General features: G+C 40.0%; 3 protein-coding genes across 3 annotated transcripts; 2 read left to right on the top strand and 1 right to left on the bottom strand.

The window, feature by feature from the left end:
• Positions 1-48: 48 nt before the first annotated feature.
• On the top strand, positions 49-6,355 carry LOC135495860 (homocysteine-responsive endoplasmic reticulum-resident ubiquitin-like domain member 2 protein). The gene is made up of 8 exons (XM_064784853.1): positions 49-138; positions 624-806; positions 972-1,172; positions 1,345-1,457; positions 1,672-1,815; positions 2,163-2,471; positions 3,335-3,494; positions 3,653-6,355. Exons 2-8 carry the CDS (start codon positions 657-659, stop codon positions 3,824-3,826), a joined length of 1,251 nt encoding a protein of 416 aa, XP_064640923.1. The 5' UTR covers positions 49-138; positions 624-656; the 3' UTR covers positions 3,827-6,355.
• A 1,298-nt stretch (positions 6,356-7,653) lies between these two features.
• Positions 7,654-11,500, bottom strand: LOC135495591 (uncharacterized). Its single transcript, XM_064784391.1, has 8 exons — positions 11,428-11,500; positions 10,885-11,057; positions 10,361-10,478; positions 9,971-10,198; positions 9,431-9,619; positions 8,687-8,794; positions 8,363-8,474; positions 7,654-8,093 (listed from the first exon to the last, which is right to left on the bottom strand). Exons 2-8 carry the CDS (start codon positions 11,016-11,018, stop codon positions 7,810-7,812), a joined length of 1,173 nt encoding a protein of 390 aa, XP_064640461.1. The 5' UTR covers positions 11,019-11,057; positions 11,428-11,500; the 3' UTR covers positions 7,654-7,809.
• Positions 11,501-11,637: 137 nt separating this feature from the next.
• LOC135495317 (SNF-related serine/threonine-protein kinase-like) lies at positions 11,638-21,419 on the top strand. Its single transcript, XM_064783782.1, has 6 exons — positions 11,638-12,344; positions 12,621-12,762; positions 12,936-13,157; positions 13,358-13,534; positions 18,970-19,125; positions 20,039-21,419. The coding sequence occupies exons 1-6, from the start codon at positions 11,732-11,734 to the stop codon at positions 21,417-21,419; spliced, it is 2,691 nt and encodes an 896-aa protein (XP_064639852.1). The 5' UTR covers positions 11,638-11,731.
• The last annotated feature ends 1,792 nt before the right edge of the window (positions 21,420-23,211 follow it).

Raw genomic sequence — 23,211 nt, 5'->3', positions numbered from 1 at the left:
TTCGACACTTCGGAAATTTCGATCAGCAAATCACATTTCGCCAACTATCCCGGGTGCTTTCGTCAATTTCCGTACTGTTTAGGTAGACATTTGCATCATCCTCCTCGTCCTGGACGTTCCAATAATTTAATTATTTTGGTAGGTTTCTTTGTTTCGATTTGTATTTAGCTTAGTTGATTTTGATAAACTATGTCTTAAAGACCCAGCAGTATGCACAGTTTTTGTTTTTATTGTGTGTAATTACTGTTGTGAGCCAGTTCATGTTGAGGATTTTTCGCCTCTTCTCCACTGCAGTGTTAGTGTACTGGCCTGGGTCTATGCTGCCTCAGTGTCTGTGTCGTGTGTGTCAGTGTGTGTATCGTCATCACTCCCAGTACATGCAAGACAAAATTGGTTCGGGTATGTCGTGCACTGCCGCAAGTGTCCGTAATCAGTGTCAGTGTCGGGAATGATGGGCTTGTTCTGTGGGAGGGGTAGTGGTCTTTCTGAGACGTGAATCGTGTAAGCTCTGCCGGCTGAGTGAAAGGGTTCATTCTAATTATACCGACTAAGCCATCTTTTCCCCTTCCCTGATACTGAATTGATATTCCATATTGTATACATGAATATCTGTCTCATTCTAGATTGGCAGAGAAAAGAAGGATAAACACATCTGAATGATGTCTGCACTCGATGTCAACATGCCAGTCACACTGGTTGTGAAGGCACCAAATCAAAAGATTGCTGATCAAACGGTGGAGTGTGCTCTTGGCTGGACTATCAGGAAGTTGAAGGCACATTTGTCATCCATTTATCCAAACAGACCGGTAGGTACCCTGAAAGGGGATGAAAGAATATGTTTCACAATGTTGTTAGGTTGTGTACTACATGGAGTGTCATTTTCAGTCCACTACAGTCCAGTGGTTGATCTTGATGTTTGACTTGTGATATTTGTGATTGTGAGCCATAATTCACATCTTCTGTACTTTCAGGAGCAACATCAGCAGAAACTCATCTATTCTGGCAAATTACTGAAGGATCATTTGATGTTGAAAGACGTTTTACGACAATATGATGAAAGTACGACGCACACCGTTCACCTGGTCTGCTCTGGTGTCAATAATGGATCTGAATCTTCATCAACGAACTCACAGGAGTCAGCCTCAAATAGTCGCATTCCTGTCAATGAAAATGTGAGTATTACATTTGGGAATACGGGACGAAATAGAAACAAAATGAATGGTCAACAACTGAAAAGTTGTAGGTTTTACTGATAGGATTATACTATTGTGTTAAGATGTTTTGAGGATTGGAAACAACCCTGCAGATAATCAATGATTTTGATTGAGTTTCCCTCCATTTCAGACGACACCTGCCACATCGATGACACCTCCGCCGAACACGGATGGTTTGAGGCACCGAGACACGCAATATACGCCAACGTCAATGACACATCCCTATGCCAATCAGTTTTATGGGTAAGTGAGAACAAGCCAAGGTAGGCCTATTGTAACTTAAAAACATGAAGTAGGGAACAACCTGGTCTGAGAGAGCGTGCATGCCACACCAGCTGCTTTGAGGCAAATGACAGTTTTGGACTTGTAATCAATGATTTTGTCAGATCAGGACGCCAGGAGTATAAAATCATCTAGTGAAGTATTAAACTTTACTCTGTTTTCCTCTTCTTTCCAGTGCTACTTCAACTCCAATGGCTATGCCACAATACACCCAGATGAATGCCTTCAGTCCCTACGGTGGAGCCATGAATCCACAACAGTTGTACTGGATGCAGCAGATGTATGCACAGCAGATGACGCAGTACATGCAGATGCAGTAGTAAGTAGCACATGTCGATCATTCTGAAGTCATGAAACTTTGCTCTTCATTTCTGCAGCAATCTCTCAACATCTAGAAATCTACAATTATTGACACCACCAGCGAACAGATGGTCAAATTGTTATTTGAGGCGAAAGAACTTTGCCAAGGACAAGGTGGCTTCAGAATGTCAAAATCTATCAATCAGTCAACGTGCTGATTATTTTCAGTCCTACTACACTAATTTAGTCAGACCATGTGACTAATCTGAGATCTTTTTCAAAGATAGGGGCCTACTTTGATCCCCAGGTTATCCAGTTGTGTTGGAGTAAAAATCACCATCACTAACCATTTAAACTTTCTTGCAGTATGCAACAAGGAATGCAACAGACACCAGTCTCCCAAGCTATGCCTGACACGCCACAACCTGCTGCGCCTCCTATCGCCCAACCAGCCAACAATGCCCCGGCCAACAACAACAGACCACAGGCAAATCCAAACATAGTGATGAATGCACAGGGTGGAGCCATGTTGGATGACGAGGAGGAAGGCAACCAAGATTGGTTAGACTGGTTCTACACCCTGTGTCGTATTGGCGTCCTCATGAGCATTGTTTATTTCTACTCATCGATATCTCGTGCGATTCTCGGTTTTGGGTTCTTCCTGTTGATGTACTTGTAAGTATCTGTGTATGATTGTCTGTTCCGTTGAGAAACAAGGCAGTTTCCATTTCAAAATCAAGTGACCAGTGACTATCGACAATTTTCTTCAAGACCTGATCGGTATGATAGAAGAGTTCTCCCTAGGAGTGTCTCTTCAGGCAAATTATATTAAAAGTAGCAGTTGCCTTGAAGTTGGGTTTTAATTTCAGTCCAACAGCATTTTGTTGATGACTTTTCTAATTCTTAGATGATATGAGTTGAGATAACGGGTATTCTCCATTCACATTTTCTTGTTTCTCCTCTCCTCAGTAACGACAGGTAGGGTTGAACATTGTTTAAAATGAACATGAAAGGAGAGTGCAGATATCGGTAAAGTGGGCTGGCTCGAGTGTCCGTAATTGGGATGGGATTGGAATGCTGCATGGTCATAATCTAAATGCAACCACAGGATGTTGCAGAGTTTCATTACATTGGTGTCTGCTCAGCTTATTTTGACACTTTATACTCTGATTAGGATTCTTGTTCTGAGTCGTTGTTGTGGCAGAGGTTTTCAAAAAAGATCAATAATGGTTTCATGCTTCAGCTTGGTTGAGGAAGGCTTATGGGTGGGTTACTGTTGTGTAACACATGGGTCAGTAGGTCAGTTACTAAAGTGCATTGTAGATAAGTTCTCAGAGGAGGTAAATTTATGTAAATGATTCATTAACTTTGGACCCTGGTCTTTATACTGTCCTCATTCTGCACTGATCACCACTTTGAAAAAGTAAAGACCTGATGTGAAAAAAACGATATCAGAAGTGCCCAATGCTAATTTTCAATACAATAACAGCAATATAATTCACTCATTGATAATGTCTTGACCCAATTTGTTCCTTCAGATATCAAATTGGCTGGTTCCGACTTCAAAGACGAAACATCGAGCCGAGGCCACCAGTGGCACCAGTGCAGCCTGAACCTCCACAGCCGGCACCACAACCGGAACGACCACAACAAGAGAATAATGAATCTGAGAGAAGCAACGAAACTGATACAGACGAGGTAGGTGTTGCTTGTTTGTTAGTTAACCCATTTAGATCCAATTCAGCGTAACTTTCAATCTTTAGTTGGGTTTTGTGTCCTCACATCACATTCGGGGGAAAAGTTTATCGTGAGATAGATTCTGGAAACTTAAATTTCTTACGTTTCTCTTCCTTCAGAATGATGGTGGTGCAGATGGAGACAGTGATACATCAGCAACCACAGAGAGCCAGGAGCCGCCCCAAGAACCACAGACGCCTCAACCAAATGTCCTGGAAGTCACCTGGATATTTGTAAAAACATTCTTCACGTCATTGATGCCTGCGCAACCCCCTGTCATCAACGCAAACTGATTGGTGCTGATTTATAAGTGGGAGTTTGAAAATATATCAGCTAGTGAATTATCCCCGAAGTTGTTAGTACATATCCATTTCTGATTCTTGGATGAAGTATGACATTTTCTCCCCTTGGAAAGCAACGTGCAAACTTCGTTTGTTTAGGCTGGTGCTGGAATTTCAGTATCTTCATGATTCATGCCTTCAGATACAGGTTGGTGTTTCATAACTTCAGAAGTTCAAAAGTTATGTTTTCTTGGAGCTCGGTATGCCTGGTCCCGATTCATATTGAGTTAGCTTTTAGCCGATGTTGATATGATGCCTTGAAGCTTATGTCGGTGACTGATTTCAATGTAATTTTCAAATTTTATTGTTGATGCTTTCACCATGTATCCGATTCCGAACGAATTTTAATATTTTTTCTGTGATAGGGAAAATTGGAAAAAAAGGTACTTTTGCTCAGGGGGCACAAACATGTTAGATGGTTCTAGATAACTTCCATTTCTTAATGGGTCTATTTCTAGTCAGAAAAAGTGAAGTAAATTTGTTGGCTGTATTTGACTGATGTTGCCCTAAGCAAGAATGCATATGTTTGGTCATGGTCTTGTGTTATGAATAATATATGGGACAAGGTGTTCATGGTGTGATTTTAAAATCATTCATTTGCATTCTTGTATTAAACATGTACTGTGCTGATAGTATCCCAGAACACACCTCTGTTGTTCAAGATAATTTTAATGATTTGGGTGAGGTTGCAGGGATATGATATGTAGCATTTCTGTTTTACTCAGCTTAGATTTGATATGAAGTCTGTTGTGTTCAATGCATGAGCTGGCTTGATTGATGGAAATATTGTAAATAATACATGCTTTTAAAATCAGACTTAGTCTGATTACTGTATGCCCCCACACTTCTGCAAACTTATTGTTGAAAAACATCAAATTTAGGTCCTGGTTCTGTTTCAGCAAATGGATGTATTTCTCATTCTTCAAGCTTAATCACCACTTGAATATTCTGTAACGATACTCATAATATTTCCCCCTTCTACTAGAGAAAAGTCATAGAAATGGTATGTTTGCACAAATATTGGGGTTTGCAGTATACAATGTAAATGTACAGTGTATATAAATTATGTATATAAAATGTAAAAACTATATTTATGTGTATATTGTACATGGGATTACATGTACATCAGCCGTATCCCAATTGGGACACAAACCGATGATATCAGATAAAATTGAGTGGGGAATTGGTATGATATGTCATCATTGAGTTCTAGATTTGCTTAAACTGAAAACAAATTCATTAGATTTTTGGCGATTATTTGAACTAACTGGCATTGGTAGATCCTGTGCGTGATCCGATTTGAGCTTGATGGTGTAAACTCACCTCATCGCTCATGGTTTGTGTGCATAGTGTAAGCTAGAGTGTCCCAAAACACTTTTGAACATTGTAAACCCGAACAGTTCATTACTAATGCTTCCTAGAATAGTAGTATTATGTCTGTTGCTTTTTGGTAATTGTCCTGGCACGAGCTGGTTCTTGGATTCATACTAAAAAGGTTTTCATCGGAATTGGTACAATCAGAACATACTGCTCAGAGGCTTACATTACAACGATCGGTCATGTCAATATCATTACATGTGTATCATTCTATGATTTATTAGGATTGAGGGAATCTTCCATCGTGAGGTCATCAGTCCATAGTGTGTTACATGTACAGAGTCGGATTCTGCACATTTGGGTTGACGTCATGTTGTTGCTGGGCACATCATGTTCATTACTGTGTAGAGAACACCTGTTTAACTATGTCTCTCATCAGCACTAGTTGACTCGTTGTGGTTTTCATCTGGAAATTTTTTCGTATTTTGGGGGTCGTTTTGTGATATTTGAAAGAACAGTGTACATGTACATGTAGGACAATCATTGTCCCCACTCGTACACGTAGCAATGTTCTGTAGAGCTGTGTTTTATGGGTCATGATGGTACCATTCATGAAAATGTGCCCTTTCATATGTTTTTTGTGGCCGTACATTTACATGTAGACATATATTTGCTGAGCTGCATGTTTTGCTAACAGTTGACATGAAATAACAATAACAGAAGATCACATATTATGATGTTCAGTACATTGTAAAAGCTGACTAGGTAGAGTTGGTTTCTGATGATTCTTTTCAATATCTAGGGGCATCCTCTGCATCATTTTATCAGTGGTCAGTACTCACAACTTTAAAGTAATGTAGTTTAAGCAGAGGCTTTTTGATGGCTGTTGTTCTTGAAATTCTTGAACTTCTGTAACTAGCTTGGTGGTGTCCAAGCTGCATATCATTTCAGGTTCTTGATAAAGAAGAAAGAAAGGACATAAAATTGTCTCGCACTGAATATGTTCTGTGCAGCTTGCACATCATCAGATTTATAATCCTTTCCTGAAGAAACCAATTGTTGTTCCCTGAGATTGTAAATGTGACCGTCATGGAAACATTTTTCACCATTTATAGAATACAGAATCTATTTTGCAGCAATAAAACATTATTGATTGAAACATAATTAATTTAGGTGCTGTTTACTTTCTTAGAGGGAGTGAAGTAATATTTAATCTGGAATGGACAATACAGTTCAGAAACCAATAGTCGATGTCTCAATCATGTTGTGGAGGATGATTCACCTTACTGAACGTCCAGTAGTATTGCCTCCATAGCCTCTGCGTGTTGTCTGAAAGCTGAGCAATGTCAATACGATGATTCAATAGTGGGTCACACAACACCAAATTCCTGCAAGGATTGAAAATTGGTACACTCAATCCCTACTACTGTAGACTGTTCTTTTCAACCCAGTTGACTTATCGGCGATTGGATTTACATGTAGTCGGCAGATCTGCGACGACGTTCAGGGCCAGTGAAAACCCGGCAATATCACTTTGAATTTGAATCACGATGGGCGAGAGCTGTTGTCATTTTCAATTGATAATCTGCCTGGTCGATCAATCCACAGAAGGCCTGAGGGATGCCATCAAGATGAGAGATGGTCATGGAGGCTTGCAGAGCGATCTTATGCCACCATGGTTTGAAATAATGCTCTGGTCGGTCACATTTACGGAAAATAAACATCTGCTGGCACCTCTTCTTAGAACAGAAATTGAAGGAACAAGACTTGTTCTATCAAAGGGTCTAAAATCTTCATTCCAAAGCATGGATGAACAGCATTACAACCAATTTAAATCTGGTAAAATCAATGAATTATTTTGGCAGTGCTACTCTTTACAGAGTAAATCTCATTCTGCAATAGTCCTGTTCTTTCCTTTTGAGACAGAATTTTCTGTCGGGGGGGGGACCTCATCCAATCTTTTAAAACATCATGTTCCATCTCATGTCAATGAAAATCAGAGTTAAATTTTACATGTACATGTTTTGAAAATGCACATTCTATAATCTCACTATTGTTATACAATCTAGTTATGAGGCAGTAGTAAGACACAAATAATCTCAAATATACAATGTATATGCAAAACATTTCAAAGAACTTACACAGCAAAACTTCATGGACAATCTCAGTCTCTGCATATAAACTTTCAGATATATGAAACCTACATGTACGTGTTATATATTTACACTGAACATAAAACATGAACATAGAATTTAGAGACATATAACAATTTATTCTACAAAACATTACAGGGCGTTTCAAAATTAAGACATCTTGTAACACCACTAAACTAAAAAGCAGACCAGCTGTTTCCTAAAGTTGTCGTCGGGACAAATCATAATCACAAATGAAAATCTACATAATAAATCTTCGAATAAATAAATGTAAACGTACAGAACATGTCTCTGGGACCTTTTTCATAGCATCTTGTATTCAGTAGGCCATGCCTATAAACATTCCTAGCGTTCATTGTCCTCTCAGCCATCAGGAGACACCAGATAAGAATGTGCTAGGCCTTCAGTGCCCCTGACAATCGGCCAGCACACCAGAGCAATCTTCGTGTGAAAGTCAAGTAAAGTCTAGATCATGCCATCTACAGGTAAACCTAACTTCTTTTGCAACATAAACGCTGTCTTCTTGAACTCTTCTTCCATCTGTGCCATTCTAGACGTCTCGTCTTGGAATTTGTCGATAAACTCGGGACGACGCACGAACGCTGATTTAACCCTTGGTCGCTGAACACGTGTCTCTTGTTCCCCCCTGTCAGGTGAGATATCGTTCATATCTCTTGGATGTGGCGACGTTATAGGTAGCGCAGCTGGTTTGGTGGTGGTTTCATATTTCGAAGGTCGTCCAATAATTACTGAAAATGGGAAGTCAAATACTGTATTTAAGTCTAATGAAAGGTTTGCTGCTTACATTGATCAGTTGGTCAGGCCAGTATTTTAGCCTCGCAGCGGCGGGCACTCTCATTTATTGCGCTTCGTTGTTTGTAGATTACCTCCAGGTTCAATGAGCCTCATTGTAAGAATATGTACATTGGATTGCCTCTCTAATCAGGTCACCTCTCTATAGTCTCGAGGGTGTTCTTATAAGAGAGGTTCTTCCGTATGTACAAATTTTTCAGCTTACTTGAACTTTTTGGCCGTGCCCTAACGTTATCTCGACTGCGTAATGTTGAGGCTGTGACTGGGCGTCGTCTTGCCTTGTCACTGATGAGTCTATCTGCATCAAACAGATCAGCCTAAAATAAAGGGAAGTACAATTGTGTATTTGGTAAAACCACATGTCACATTATTTTCTTATTTAACTCAAGCTAGACAGTTACACTATAAATAGAATAGATCTCCAGAGACTCCAAGACGAAACAACCCCACCTTATGTTAAACCTGGAGATGCCTTCTGTACAAGGGATACTTCGTGGACTCTCAACCCCACCATGAATAGTCTGCCTACCTTGGTGTATCTTGCCGGGTGATCGTAACTCAGCTTCGGTTCTCGATATTCAGTTTCTTCTTTCTCGTAAGAGTTTGTCCTTTTCATACGATACAGACCATCCATTGCCTTAAAAGACAATAACCAAGCTATTTCAGGGTAAACCACGCAACATAACAAGCCGTGTACGATATTGTAGACCAAGCCATGCAGCAGTGAGAAGACGAGTATGGTGAATGAACACTCAAACATGCAGTGCCTAGAGCCTACGACAGTCTTTGCAGCTTCAACAAATAGACTCCAATGAGGTGATGAGTCAGATACCCATGGTGTTTCATAGCCACTTCTTCCCTCACACACTCAGTCTCTGCATAGGAATCCTATATTTTGACAGTTATGACATTCATTTCATGCAGATGATATAGACAAAACACTTACCATAAAATTTTACCAGCGTATGATTTCGTGACATGAAACTGTGTGGGAATTGAGGTGGTTTAGTGGGCTGAGGATGTTAAAATGCAGCATATCATTTTCCAACTGTATAACTGATTAGGACAATTTGGGATCAACTCTATCTAAAAAGTGGGACAAATTAGAAAAATAACCTTTACCACAGTTATTCTAAGTATTAATCAAGTCTAACCAAATTTTTCATTTCATCCAATTTGGGCTGAAAATTAAGGAGCTTTGGGGCAATATTTCTTACCCGGGTTTCCCTATGCTTTCACTCGGATCAATGAATTCATGCCTTAACATATTTACCTGTGCTGTGTATTCCTGGTTTAAGTTATTGTTCCCTCGGATGAACAAGTCACCAACTTTTATGCTATTTTTTCCCGGACCCCGCTGACCTGCCCTTGAGTTACCATGGGCTGGCCTGTAAAGGTGTTGCACTCTACGTTTATTGTTGACGCCTGAATGACTGCTAATTGGACGGTCTTGTCTTGTATTCTGCCGAAAAAAAGTAACACTGCTCATTAAGAAAACAAAATCTCAAGTATTCAGATTGAGAAACTTAATGAATTCTCGAAATATACAGGAATGTTCATACGTAATCATTGTGGTAGTTTTAAAGTTGAATAAAGCTTTTTATACAAAGCAATGTTTTCCAATGTAATTTCTTGCAATAAAACAAAATTTCAACAATGATGGGACCCAAGTGACAGTATTTTTCCCTAGTCACCCCACTGTCTGGCAAAGGACTCACAAAAGTTTAAGTAACCCAACCAGGATTTTTATCTTTGATTGGTTGGAAGAAAGCCTAATATTTTAGCAGAAAAAAGATAATGAAGGTTATCCAACCTGTTGCCTTGACCCTGGTCTTACACCTAGCACATCATCACTTCTGTGTCGGCGCAATGGAACAGTCTTGGTGAGCAAATCTTCATGACTCACAATCTCCTCCTCAAGAAATGTGTTCCTATTTGCCAAATAGACATGTTGCAGTCCGTTCATCTCTATTTCGAGTTGTTTGTACTCCCTGTTCAGCAGGCCAATGCATAACCTTGCCCAGTTGTTTACAGCTCTTGACTGAAATAGATAGATTCAAAAGATCAATAAAAAGAGTTAAGCTCATCATATTTCCTTTCTGACAGCCAACAACGAAATGACACAGAGACCAGCATCAACCATGAGAGGTACCAGGTGCATCACTTGAGAACTGTCCATAGGATATAGAAAAGCAGATATTACCTTGGGTTTTGATGTCACTACATTTCCCTCTTCTGTCTTCTCTATTTCTATATCTGGAGGAGCAGCACCAATAATTGTACCAACATGGGAAGCAGCTTCTTGATCACCAGCCCAAGCTCTGAAATTGTCAAACAAGGCCAAGGGACAAAATTTAACATAGCTATGAAGAAACCAATTGTCAGCACTTTCGTTCACTTTTTGTCTTTTAGAACCTCTCCATACTCATCATTTTAATTTCCTTATGATTTTATCAAAGTTTAAAGTGTGAGCTTCAACTACAGAGGAGGCAGATGATCAGATTAGAGTCAAGGAGTGTTAGGTGTGAACTGCTCAGAGTCTCCTCAGTGGTATCAAACAGTACACTCTGGGTGTCTGCCTAATGCTACTGTATTGAAATATCCCCCCCCCCCAAAGGACAACACTGACAGGGACAAGATTTGACATAGATTGCTCCAAATATCTGAGAACTTTCAAAAGACCAAGGGCTACTTAAGATTAAGAAGAAGTACATGTATTCTCTTCACCTTCTAACTAGCGTCATGAGACATTCTAGCTGTGCATTAGATCTCTGGGCCTCAACTCTTGATCTCTCCAGCTCTGTGTGCATGCCATTGATGACCTCATGGAGGTACATCACCTCAGGGTTGGGGCTTGTCATTCTGTTCACTTAAGCTGGTAGGTCCTAAATCGTAACCATCTGAAATTAGATATATTGAATTCATCTTACAATACATGTTTATCTATTGACATTTAGGCCTATTCATGAACTTGTCTGGAGGTAACCAGTCTAAGTAACCCCAATAATCATGTAGCCTAATGGCCTTTTGTTGGTAGCCTAGGCCTAGGCCTACTCTGTACTCAGTCTCAGCTACTGGAATTTTTTAATTTCTTCTTGTAAAGCACTTTTTGCCTCGACAAATCCCTGTGAGAACGAGTTGAACAAGTCAAATGAAAAAGATTTGAGTTATAACATTAGAAAATATATTCAAGATTTCATTCGACAAAAATCAATCAATTATTTATTCAAAATACGGCGATAGTCGGGATAAAGTAGAAGAATTTCTCACTTCTTTCAGATTGACGCCATATTGTTTATTAGCGACAGGTGCCCGTTGTTTTTTTGGCCTACGTAAAGATTATTCCAGTGTAACCGCAGAAGTGTTCATCGTTCCGTCGATCTAAGCCTCAATTTAGCTTCACCCCAATCAACTCGAGTAAAACCACGTGACCAATCTGCGCAGTACAATGCGCAATGTTGTCAAAACCAGCCAAGGGCAGAACATTGAAAATGCAAGAAGTGATTTATAACACTCAATAAAAACTCCGATTTCTCTGGGACTAAACCATAATCAGTGATGAGAATACGTTAGGATGCAAAAGGAAAGACCCAGTATGGCGCAAAGGACGCCGGGTAGAGACTATGATGGAAAAATAGCTGGTTTATACGACCTCGAAGAGACTATTGGTCGTGGACATTTTGCTGTTGTGAAACTGGCCAGACATGTCTTCACTGGAGAAAAAGTGGCTGTCAAAGTTATTGATAAAACGAAACTAGACGAAGTGTCAAAGGCTCATTTGTTCCAGGAAGTCCGGTGTATGAAATTAGTTCAACACCCTCATGTGGTGCGTCTGTATGAAGTCATCGACACGCAGACAAAACTGTACTTGGTGTTGGAATTGGGGGACGGTGGCGACATGTACGATTACATCGTGAAACATGACGGCCTGGATGAGAACCTCTCGAGGCAATACTTCAAACAAATTGTTCAGGCGATATCGTATTGCCATAAACTTCACGTTGTTCACAGGGATCTGAAACCAGAGAACGTTGTTTTCTTTGAAAAGCAAGGAATTGTCAAATTGACGGATTTTGGCTTCAGTAACAAATTTGTTCCCGGAAAAAAGCTGGAAACATCCTGTGGCTCCCTTGCGTACTCGGCTCCAGAGATCCTACTGGGAGACTCTTATGATGCTCCCGCTGTTGGTAAGCATATTATGGAATATTACTATTAGTAGTTGTTGTACAGTTATAATGATGCCCCCTGATGAGTTGGGTTCCAGACCTGTTCGACACAAATTCACCGGGGATTTGTTTTATGTACCAGTTAGTTGGTCATTATAGTGTGCATGGATGAGACCAGGCCAACTGCTAAAGAAACGAGAGAAGATGATAAGAATATTGAGTGATTGAGGTTGATCGACTTCAGTTAGCAATCAATTTCAGTAATGTCAATTATGAACTTGACATGTTTCCTTTCAGATGTGTGGAGTCTAGGGGTGATCTTATTCATGTTGGTCTGTGGGAAGCCTCCGTTTCAGGAGGCAAATGATAGCGAGACACTGACCATGATCATGGACGTCAAGTACAGACTGCCTGAACATATATCAACAGAGTGTAAAGAGTAAGTGTCACTAAAGCAAACATTTCTTGAAACATCTATTGTATACAATTATCAAAATCAAATCAAAGAATAAATAACCAACTGTGTCACAGAGAAGATACAGCAGTACAGACGTGGCATACAATACTCAGTTGACTTTCCTGATACTGAGAGTGTTCTTCCCCTTCTTTCAGCCTGGTGTCTTTATGCCTGCGTCGAGAACCCTCTCATCGAGCAAACCTTCATGATATCTTGCAACATCCATGGCTTAACTCCGGTGAACACCCGGTCACAAATGTCTCTGCAATAGCTCTCATGCCCTTGATATCGATGGAATCTATATCTAGTGAGGACCATAAGAAAATTATACAAAAAATGGTAGATGGAAAGATCGCTTGGAAAGAGGATATTCTCAAGTAAGTTGACGATTGTTGTCTTATGGTAAGAAGTCACATGACAAAGATGACCAAACACAAATGATAATGGTCATGAGAATGAATCTCTTAAATGACTTTAGTGGTCTCTAGCTTAATTCATTTTTCCAAATGTTGGTATTTGAAACAAATGACACTTTTATGAAGGGTTGCTTCATTATGTCACCTCGTCTCTCCCACAGGTCATTAGAAACTGATGAATACAACCACATCACTGCCACATACTACCTTCTCGCTGAGAGGATGCTACGACGCCAGCAAGAACTTGCCAATCACTCCCAGGGAGGATACCAGCAATTACGGAAACAGTCAGCACCCAATCCCAAGATGAAATTGGAACCATTGGCTTTATCACCAAGGTATAGTATACATTATCATTTGTGTCATTGTCTTGAGCTTTGAGGACTGAATACACAAGCTACTAAAAAATACCATGTTGCTCTCAATGTCAGCATGGCTGAAATTTCACGACAGAGTCATTTGCTCTCTGTGGAAAGGTGCTGCAACAACATTATTTGGTGGCCGATGGTCATGTCTGGAGTTGGTATACACATCTTTTTGTCTACAGCCTTTTTTGCTAAGTGGTCGTGGATGAAGTGGTTTAGAAGGTTCAGCCCTTCTCTGGTTTCAGTATGAAGTGTATTGGCTATTAGTCCTCAAAGTGTTAAGAAAATGATGTGTTGTTCACTAAACACCACTAATTCATAACTATTAGTTATAATGAATTATGAATATTAATCCTTTCATTCTTATCTCAGCATTTCCATACCAACCATTTGGTTTTTGTCTAAAAGAATGGGTCTTGGTACAGTCTGCCTTGAGCAGTCCCTGGAGAGACCTAGTTTATGGGTTTCAATGTTTTCCCTCGTACAGTTCAGTATAAAATGTTGATTTCTACATCACCATCTCTTCCCTAGCAAGTGAACTGAGATGGCAACCACTTCCCCAACACACCCTCTTGAAAAGATTACGTTGAAAACATCGACCCACACCTTTATATAAAATACATATCTCAGCAGTACCTTTGACGGGTCTCTATCTATCTGGTTTATACACCTTCATTTGATAATCTGCATCAAATTGTGTTTCAATTTGATTCAGGATTGGGCATTGTCATATATAATGAACTGTAATAGGCTTTCCAAGATGTTTTCAAACAGTGTTGTATGTCTGTACCTCTGCCGGATCAGCGAATGTCAGAGTTTAGGTTGACATAGAAACTGATTACGACCGATCCGTCAAGACAATGTGAGTGTAGCATAATCTCTCCAGCCTAAAGAAAGATCACAAGCAACACTCTGTTATCTCCGTTGCCATGGTAACCTGAGCTAAGGAAGAGTAATCCGGGGTCCCCTTTTCATTGAGCATTGAAAACGTATCTCAAGTTGCCAGGTTTAACCATATGGAGCATCTATTTGAGGCTGTCGTCAATGTGAAAGAAAGCAATTTAGAATGGCAAATGCTCTGATAGGCTTTATTTTGATGTTTTTCATAAAACCATTGACTGGTTTTGTTTTTGTTCTAGATAAAAGTCAAATGTTACGTAACATGAACGTGTTGAAATTCATTATCGCTTGACAGAATGGACATTGTTGAGAAAGACCACAAGGGTTGGGCTTTTTTCAGACAAAGCTGCTTCATGGGGTCACAAAGTTGATATAAGGCACATTACAAGTAAAATAGTTGCCAAAATATGCCATTTCATTTCTCCGATGAAGAGCTTACAATAAATTCTGTGGGTTTTAAGATGTATTTATCTCTTCAGCACCGTTCACGTATGAAGTCTCTAATTTCACTGTTACCCCTGAGTTGGCACCTTTATATGGTCCATGTTTGGCTCCATGGCAATGTAAAGCTGGTTGGTGTACATAAAATACATAATGATGTACTTTAGCAGCTTTTTGGTGTGTTGCGTGTGACGTGATTAAAACCAGTAATTGTTCAATTATCTGGGAAATGTCAATCATTGATTTTGACTTATTCCTACAGACGTTGGTCGTTGCCTGTTGCTGAAGCTTTTCAATAAATAACTCGCGTCTGCAATATTCAGGTTTATTTACGTGTAGCGCCAACTCCTGAACGGATTCAGGGCTTAGAAAATAGAATACTGTCAACGTGGTTGATTGGTGTCCGGGGTCGACCTCAATCATAAGATCTAATTGAACTCTTGGACTGAACGATTGCCATGTAGATGAACTCTGTATCCACTATATGTGCAGCAAAATGACATGAATGTGGATGTTTCCAAGGGAGAAATGCCGTCTGCTGTACGGTCCTGATAGTTTTAAAAGCAATCGCACCCCTGACCTCAGTTTAGCTCTGGAAATGCTAATTGATAGCTCTCAGTCTCAGTGTATGTATTACTGTATGCTGGTTGTAAAAAACATTAAGTTGAGCAGGGTTAACACCAGATTGACTGTAATGATTGAGATGTTACTGCACAGTAACATTAAAAAACTGCGATGGGTTTCATGATAGCCAGCGAGTCTGCCTACACCTGGGGTAATGAGAGGAAACCCATACCATGACTGAAAGGTCAAATGATGTTACATTTTTCAACTGGTCCGGTATTGATTAACTTGTAGCATCCGGCATCATGGTAATTTTGTGGTTTATCTAGTCAGGCACAGATTTTCACAAGCTATTTATTCATTTTGAACATACGAAGTATGATTTACAGATGATGAAAAAGGGCATTTTGACTTCTGATTCGATTACAGTAATTATGATGTGAACAGTTTATAGAATAACTGCAGTTATAAATCATTATACTGGATTTTTATCTAATAAGTCGGTGATTGTAAAATATATTCCAATTAAACTGAACTGATACATACATAGTGATACTACATTTCTGTCATGGCTATCTTGCCGATGCGGTTATGACTTATACCAAAATTATGTCAAAGCCATTTTGCCAACGACGTTATAGTCATTATTGGGGCATTCAGTCGTGGCCCCTTCCTGTTTCCGACACTGTCACACTCGCAACCAAGCTAATGATGTCATGTCAAATGCCAAGTTATTCCTGGCATAAGTGGGACAATAGCAAGTCTAGTATGTGTGATGTGACCTATTACATTATACAGTTACTGTTATTAGTTTTCCTTTGTAATGATACTAAGCTTTGAGAACTCACTTTTGGGAAATGTCCTGAGTTTCTTATCAAAATGTGCTTTGTTTGAATGTTTCGGCCACATATTGTCATATTGGCAATTTAGTTACCACATGTTCCTGTACGTTGCATCTTCCTCTCGATCATATTGGTGATCGCACGCAGGGACGACTTGGAAATGCGTCATTATTCTAATGATTGATTGGTGATGATTAAATGATGCGTGAGATCCTATTACGGCGAGTAACGTCATCTGATAATTGGAAAATCATCTCTACTGCCAAATTATATTGCTCTGGATTGCACAGGAAGAAACTTATTCTGATAATGTTTATGTGAAGGTCTGTAATTAATTAGGGCATCAGCTCATCTTTCCAATTCAATTTCAATCAATGTATGGCTTTCTTCTCGTGCTCAGAGTTCACGTCAAACCATGCTGGTGAAAAGGATGTCATGTCGGACAACAGAAATGTCCTTTTGACAAAAAGGAAATGACTCTTCTCAGATTTCTCTCACTATCAGCTGTCAAGTTTGGAGAAGGAAAAAAATTGTTCTCAAATATCTTCATTCCTCTCTAGTTTCTTGTTCCAAATGATGGTGATATCCACGGTTCCCTGATTGTTTAAGTGGTACTACGTGATCGCTTGGTTTGTTATTTCCCTTTGGGCTTTCTTTGATGAAAGCTGGACTTCAAACGACCACGCACACTGGTTTGTTTTTCGTCTGTTGAAAGGTCAGACGGTTGTAGGCAGATAGACTGTAATTATAGAATTGAGAAAAAGTGTGGTCTTTGCTTTCCCTTTCTAATTGAAGTGGTGAAATGAAGCCACCAGTGATACTGGTATGTCCTCAGTATACACTATAATCTACACTCTGAGCATGTACAAACAATGTGAACCGTCGCTCAGTTTCAGAGTTTGTTTGTACTAAATGTATCATTCCCTTTCATCCCTGAACTAAATAACCATCACTAAAGGCCATTATTGAAGAAAACAAGTTTGTAGTTTTTCACCTGATTTCATGAAAGTGATTTTATCTATTCTTGTAGTTTATTATTGGTTTATCTGCTTGGCTGTCAGCGTTTGTAGTCATAGTATTGACGTGAGATCAAATAGGAGGAAGGTGTATATCATATTGGGTGGTGATAGCATCAGCAGGCCTTCTGTTGGGTGTTGTCTTTTACACATATTATCACTACTTTGACATCAAGTTTGTAGTTTTACAACTGAATATAGAAGAAGAGATCTATTCTTTGATGACCTTTTGGCATACGTCAAACATAACTTGAAAAAAGACTAAAACTATGATCAGCTGAACTGAGTCAGTCACACGGTTGCATGAAATGATTTTCTTCGGCCTGAAAGCTCGAGACCACAGCACAGGTTGAGTGCTTTCACTAGTTTCAGGCAGAGAAAGTCATTGAGTGCGACCTAACTCCAACTCCAATAGCACCTTTCAAGTTCAGTTACAACATATACAATTGGCAATTGCGCTGCTTGAAATATTTCATTTTCTGAATCTGATGGCTAAAGGTGTTGTGTTTCTGAAGGTTGCTTCAGTTTAGATTAGAGATGATGGAGGTGCTTCTTTGGGAGGACTGGGGAGAGAGGGTAATATGAATAGATATTATTGACATACCAATCTTGCATGAGTGAGAAAGCCTCCACTTATCACCCATTGCCAAATGTTTGTTGCATCTGATTCTGTCCCCTGTTACAGGATGTATCGTGACTCTAGAATCGGTGTAATCGAGGATCTATGACCCCTGTATGTATGTCTTGTGTTATGTGTTTGTTACCATAATATAGTGCTGTATAGTGTGTATATATCCAACCTGAGTTGATCATAGAACATGCAGCATGGCGCGTTCGCCCGAAAGCAATGTTTCCACTTCTTGGTCGATCTCTTTTACCTCAGTTGTGTTCCAAAGGGGACATCACAACGTAGCTGGAAGAGGCACATAAAAGTCTCAATGTTTTTTTTTTGTTACGAAAATTTGGCGGAACATTGATTCCAACTAAGAGTATAACATTCTGATTATTCCCAACTGAGAAAATATTGTGTATATTACCGTCTAAAGGTTGTAAAGTCGGAAGGCGCTGCGTATAGCTTAAGCTTTGGGAGAGGTAGCACCATCATTCCAGCATGGCCCACTGACTCACACCACCCTTGTACAGTAAAAAGGTATAATATACATGTACTTGAGCGCGATGTCACGGTTGATGTGGGCTTAATTTCATCTCAATTGGTTGGTGTTGGAATCATCTTATCAAAAATTCAAAGACGTAGGGTGTATATTGTGCTTCTGAAATACTGAAAAGTAAAATCCAAACGAAATATAGTTTGCCTTATCAGAGTACACATACAATACATGTTCCAATCGAAATTGGTGATTAACAACTTTATTTCAGTAATACAAGGACCAGTAGGTGCATGTGAAAAAGAGCTGTATGCATGAAGGCAACTAGTGTTGAAGGCAACCCCTTGGCACCTGAAAACTAGCGTTTCGGACTAGATTTTCAGGAGGAGGTGCTGTCCACTTCATAGCACTTGTGAGCCTTCATTCCTTGCGAGTTGTACAGGAATGCACTTCCTTTTGTTGCACCTTTGTCTTAAATAACACCTAACATTTCAAACTATATGACTAACAATATTTACTGATATTGCTTCTCCCGATAGAGTGAAACCCCGTGCGTTATCCCAGCAGATCGTCCTTCCCAAGAACCCCCTCTTGATTGTGGACAGTCCCGATGACGGCGGCTCTGACTCAGAGCACGAGCATGATGAGCGAATGAGAATGAGTTTTGGGGCTTGCAGGAACCCTGTCATCCAAGGGTAAACTCATCGTATCGATGTTTTCACGGCACAGCTAACCGCACTGTATGGAGAATAGTCGTTTGCAAGCAGTCAGTCGCCCCTTTTTATATTCGTTATCCTTGAACAAAAATTCCCTAAAAATTACACAAGTCAGCAAAGAACCAAAAGAAATTATTGATGCAGTATATTCTGATGCTGTAACAATGCATCTGATCAAACTTCTCATTCTCCATTCTGTCGTAGATGATTTTGTGACAATTAGTCTCGCTGGGGTTTGTACAGCTTGTTGCTTGACATTGTACAACTCATTCATTGTATGCAAATCATGATATGAATATGCCATTTGCCAATCAGTATGAATTATGTTGATGAGTTCAGTCTGTAGTACTAGTAGTTGCTGATATTTAGTGAAAGTGCTTTTTTATTTGTAAACCACTTATATTGCACTATCAGTTTCTGTTGCAGTAGATGCGACTGCTTATGCTACAGTCTGCACTGCCGTGATGCTCTCTCAGTTCAGTATTGTCATTGCATTATTGTGGATTGATTTTTCAGCTGCAGTAAATTAATTTGATAGGTGTGTCAAGGTTTCTCCTGAGTTCGGGAGGCCTCTCAGTGAGGAATTGATATGAGGAAGAAAACCAAGATCTAGCCGGGGTTTGAACCCCTAACCTTTGGATTGCGAGGCCGCCAATCTACCGACGCCACCATTTCATCATGATCAAGATGCTATTTTGTCCCCATTGTCCATTGTGTATGTGAACTGCGGTGCACTGCAGACCACTTTGGGCTCATAGCATACTCATGCACAGTGATTAGCTTGCAACATGATTTGATAAGAGTAGCTGGGGTGAATAAGAATCTGCTGGATTGAGAAAAGGTTGATTGTCGATGCAAAAGTTATAAATTCAGTCTCATCTTATCATTCCAGGATAAAAGAAGAAATTAACCAATCTGAGATGTTCAAGACGGGTAATGTGGTGAACTCATTGGTCTCTCCACTAGGGATCCGCCCAGGCTTGCCAGGGGACAAGGTTATGGAGGAACTGCAGGTGCCCAGCGTGGTATGTACCGCAGATGATGAGTACAATCTGCGACGATGTAGCCTGATCAAGGAGGAATCGGAAGGCGATGATGAATATGACGATATTGATAGCACGCTGCATGTAGTCTGGTCAACGAAATCTCTTGAAAAGGAAGAGCTTATGGTTCAAGATGATGATGATTTGTTAGTGGCGCCATCTGGTGGCTCGCCGGCGAGTTCGAGTGCAGCTGTGACAATAAGTCGTAAACCGCACCCGTCGAACCGGCCGCTGCATGCCGTACGGAGCTCACCGCAGCTGTTGAATCAGATAAGTGAGGAATGTGAGTCGGATGATGACGATCCGATACCACCAAAGTTGGGCTCACCTTGTATGCTCAGTCGTAAGACGTTAGATTCGCCTGACATGTTGCGCAAGTTTGAGCGGCGGAGAAAGGCTCGGTATTCTCCGACGGGGGTTCAACGGGGGACAAGTTGTAGTAGTTCTGACGCTAGTGATAATGATGAAGAGACTCAGAAACGCAAAGAGAAACTGAAGCAGAAGTTTTATCGGCGGGATAGTAGTGATACAAGTGATAATGATGGACCAGGGGGATCTGGGGGCAGCAATGATGGTGGAGGGGGCAAGAGTTCTCGGGGGGATTCACATCAAGACCATGACAGGGGTGGAAGGCGGGACGATGACCAGGGTGGTAGGAGCAGGAAAGGTTCAAATGGCTCAAATAGTCGGCAGGGCAGTAAAAAGAGTGGCGGGAGTAGCCGCCAGCATAGCATTGAGCAACCGCAGGGGTCTGAAACGGTAGTCAAGGGAGACGAGGCATGTAATGGTTTCCAGAAGGAAGTGATGCGTAAAATAAGTAACCTGAGTACATCTTCCAACATGTCTTGCAATAGTGTATCGAGCAGCACTACAAGTCGCACCAGTAGTAAATATGTCGTGGACTCTAATTGTAGTACACCGAGGAATGGCTCGCGTCCTGAGGTCCTCACCTTGAACGAGCTCAACAAGGTCAAGACGCGAGTGTTTCACATGAGCGCTAAAGACTTCAGTGACATTAGTGACCCAGTCAGCCGGGAAAACAGCATCAAAGGAGATAATGGGTCGTTATGTTCGTTTGAATGTCCGAACAATCCAGAGAAAGTGCGCCGACGGTCCAAGCAACGCATCAAAACTGATATTAATAGTAATGGCTTAATAATGGAGTCTGGGAGCCCTCTCAATGGGGGCCTGGAGGACAAGACCAAGTCAAAGTGTTGTAGTGTTATCTGATGGTAGTTAAAAGTAGACACATCTGTTATCATGATCATCTAGACTTGCCAGGGATGATGAGAAATGTCAGTTCATCTTTAAGTATTGCCCCAGACAGGTCTAGATGATCTATTGATAGGGTGTTGGTTGCAATTATTCAACCGTTTGATTTTAGCTGTCAGTGCCAAATAGTAGTCTGGTCAGAGTGTACATTTTGTATTGCTTTCAAGTTTCCTGAATTGTTTTTGCACGAGTGTGAAATTGTCTATTGAAAATGTGCTCACATGATTTAGGAAACGAAAAAAGTCAGGTGGTATTAATTTTCACATGCGTGTGACTTGTCTTCTGACCAACAGTATGTATGAGTGGAGTGTACTTGAAAGTTGAAACATTGGTCAAAATGTTGATTTATTTAATGATGTACAAAATAATGAGTAATGATTAACTATTAAATTGTGACAAAACTTTGTGGCTGATAGTTAAACTGGTATGCTTGATTACCGTAGCTTATGTAAGAATAGGGTCAAAATGTCAATGTCATTATCTGAAAAACATGTCTGCCTTGAAGGTTTGCCTACTTTGCGTAAAAAAAATATGGAGAACCTACTTTGCAAAAGGTAGGCGTTAATTGCATGCGGTTTTCGCAAAGATTAACTGGGTCATTCTCGAAGCAGTCATGCAATCTCAAGTGGTACCCAGCAGTCCATGAAGCCTAGCCAGGTTTGGTTCATAAAAAATATTTCACTACTTATTGTCTTCTCTACTTAAAAAAACAGTTGGTGTACATGTTTTACATCAAATTGACATCCTTGCCTTGCTTTGATCATTGTTGTAGGTTTGGTACTGATCATCAGATAGTGACTCTGACCTCAACCCTGTTCATACTTGTGAAAGCATCTTTCGTTCTAAAAATCATCTGCGCTTATAAAAGTGAATTATAGAGTAAATGATTCTGGTATACAAGTTCACTTTGCTGACCACGGTGATATAATATCTCTTCTGAATGTTAGTTTTATATTTTTTAGTCACTTGCCATAACAGAGTAAAAGTTCATCATGAGAAATTGAGTGTATAAAAACTTATATATTATAGTTCTAACAATATAAGTCAGATGTAATTTGATGTTAAGGGAGAGTGGTCAATAATAAGTGATACTGACAAAAATATATGATGTTTAATGTGACACAACTTTCAGTCGCTTTTGCAGGTAAAGGGTTTGTTATTTCCCTTGGAGAGATAATCTTTGTGACTGGTGAATTTTGGCTGAACAGTATTTTTCGATATGCTCTATGGAGTACATTGAATTGATAGCCCTTTGTGTAGACTCAGTTTCAGGACACATGAATCACTTGCAAAATATATGCTGGTGCCAGCTATTTGTACAGCTTGTCTCATAAAAACACGTCCGATCAATGTATAGATTTGACTTGGAGATGGTGGTTGTTCAGACACATTATGTAAATGTCCAGGCGAAAATATGTATGCGTGTGCATTTGTATATATCTGTATAATTTTTTGTAGAGTTTGGGTCCAAACATTTTTAGTCCTGGACATGCTTTGTAAGTGTGTATCGTGTAGAAGTATGCTGCAGGTTTCAGCAGTTTAGGCTTGTTAGATAATCTGTAAAATGGTTTATGTAACAATCTATTTATTGCCGTGCTTGACGTGCAGATATGTGCACTGAGTGCATTCTGTTGGGTGTCCCAAAAATATCGTGCGAATAGATCTAAATCATAAATATGCTGTTGAAATGGCAATTATCAAATGCAATGGGGAGTTGTAAATTCTTAGTTGGAAGTATATTGGGACATCC

Source organism: Lineus longissimus, chromosome 11 (assembly GCF_910592395.1).
Source record: "Lineus longissimus chromosome 11, tnLinLong1.2, whole genome shotgun sequence".
NCBI classification, from domain to species: Eukaryota; Metazoa; Nemertea; class Pilidiophora; order Heteronemertea; family Lineidae; genus Lineus; species Lineus longissimus.
Note: the sequence above shows the minus strand (reverse complement) of the source record. Positions and strands in the feature narration are given on the sequence as shown.

Coding starts and splice junctions, on each gene's coding strand:
- LOC135495860 (XM_064784853.1), top strand. CDS start 657: ATGATGTCTGCACTCGATGTCAACATGCCAGTCACACTGGTTGTGAAG. Junction 1,173..1,344: donor GCATTCCTGTCAATGAAAAT/GTGAGTATTACA, acceptor CCTCCATTTCAG/ACGACACCTGCCACATCGAT. Junction 2,472..3,334: donor TTCTTCCTGTTGATGTACTT/GTAAGTATCTGT, acceptor TTGTTCCTTCAG/ATATCAAATTGGCTGGTTCC.
- LOC135495317 (XM_064783782.1), top strand. CDS start 11,732: ATGCAAAAGGAAAGACCCAGTATGGCGCAAAGGACGCCGGGTAGAGAC. Junction 12,763..12,935: donor ATATCAACAGAGTGTAAAGA/GTAAGTGTCACT, acceptor CCCTTCTTTCAG/CCTGGTGTCTTTATGCCTGC. Junction 19,126..20,038: donor AGGAACCCTGTCATCCAAGG/GTAAACTCATCG, acceptor TTATCATTCCAG/GATAAAAGAAGAAATTAACC.
- LOC135495591 (XM_064784391.1), bottom strand. CDS start 11,018: ATGACAAGCCCCAACCCTGAGGTGATGTACCTCCATGAGGTCATCAAT. Junction 10,479..10,884: donor CTCATGACGCTAGTTAGAAG/GTGAAGAGAATA, acceptor TGACAATTTCAG/AGCTTGGGCTGGTGATCAAG. Junction 9,620..9,970: donor GACCAGGGTCAAGGCAACAG/GTTGGATAACCT, acceptor TTTTTTCGGCAG/AATACAAGACAAGACCGTCC.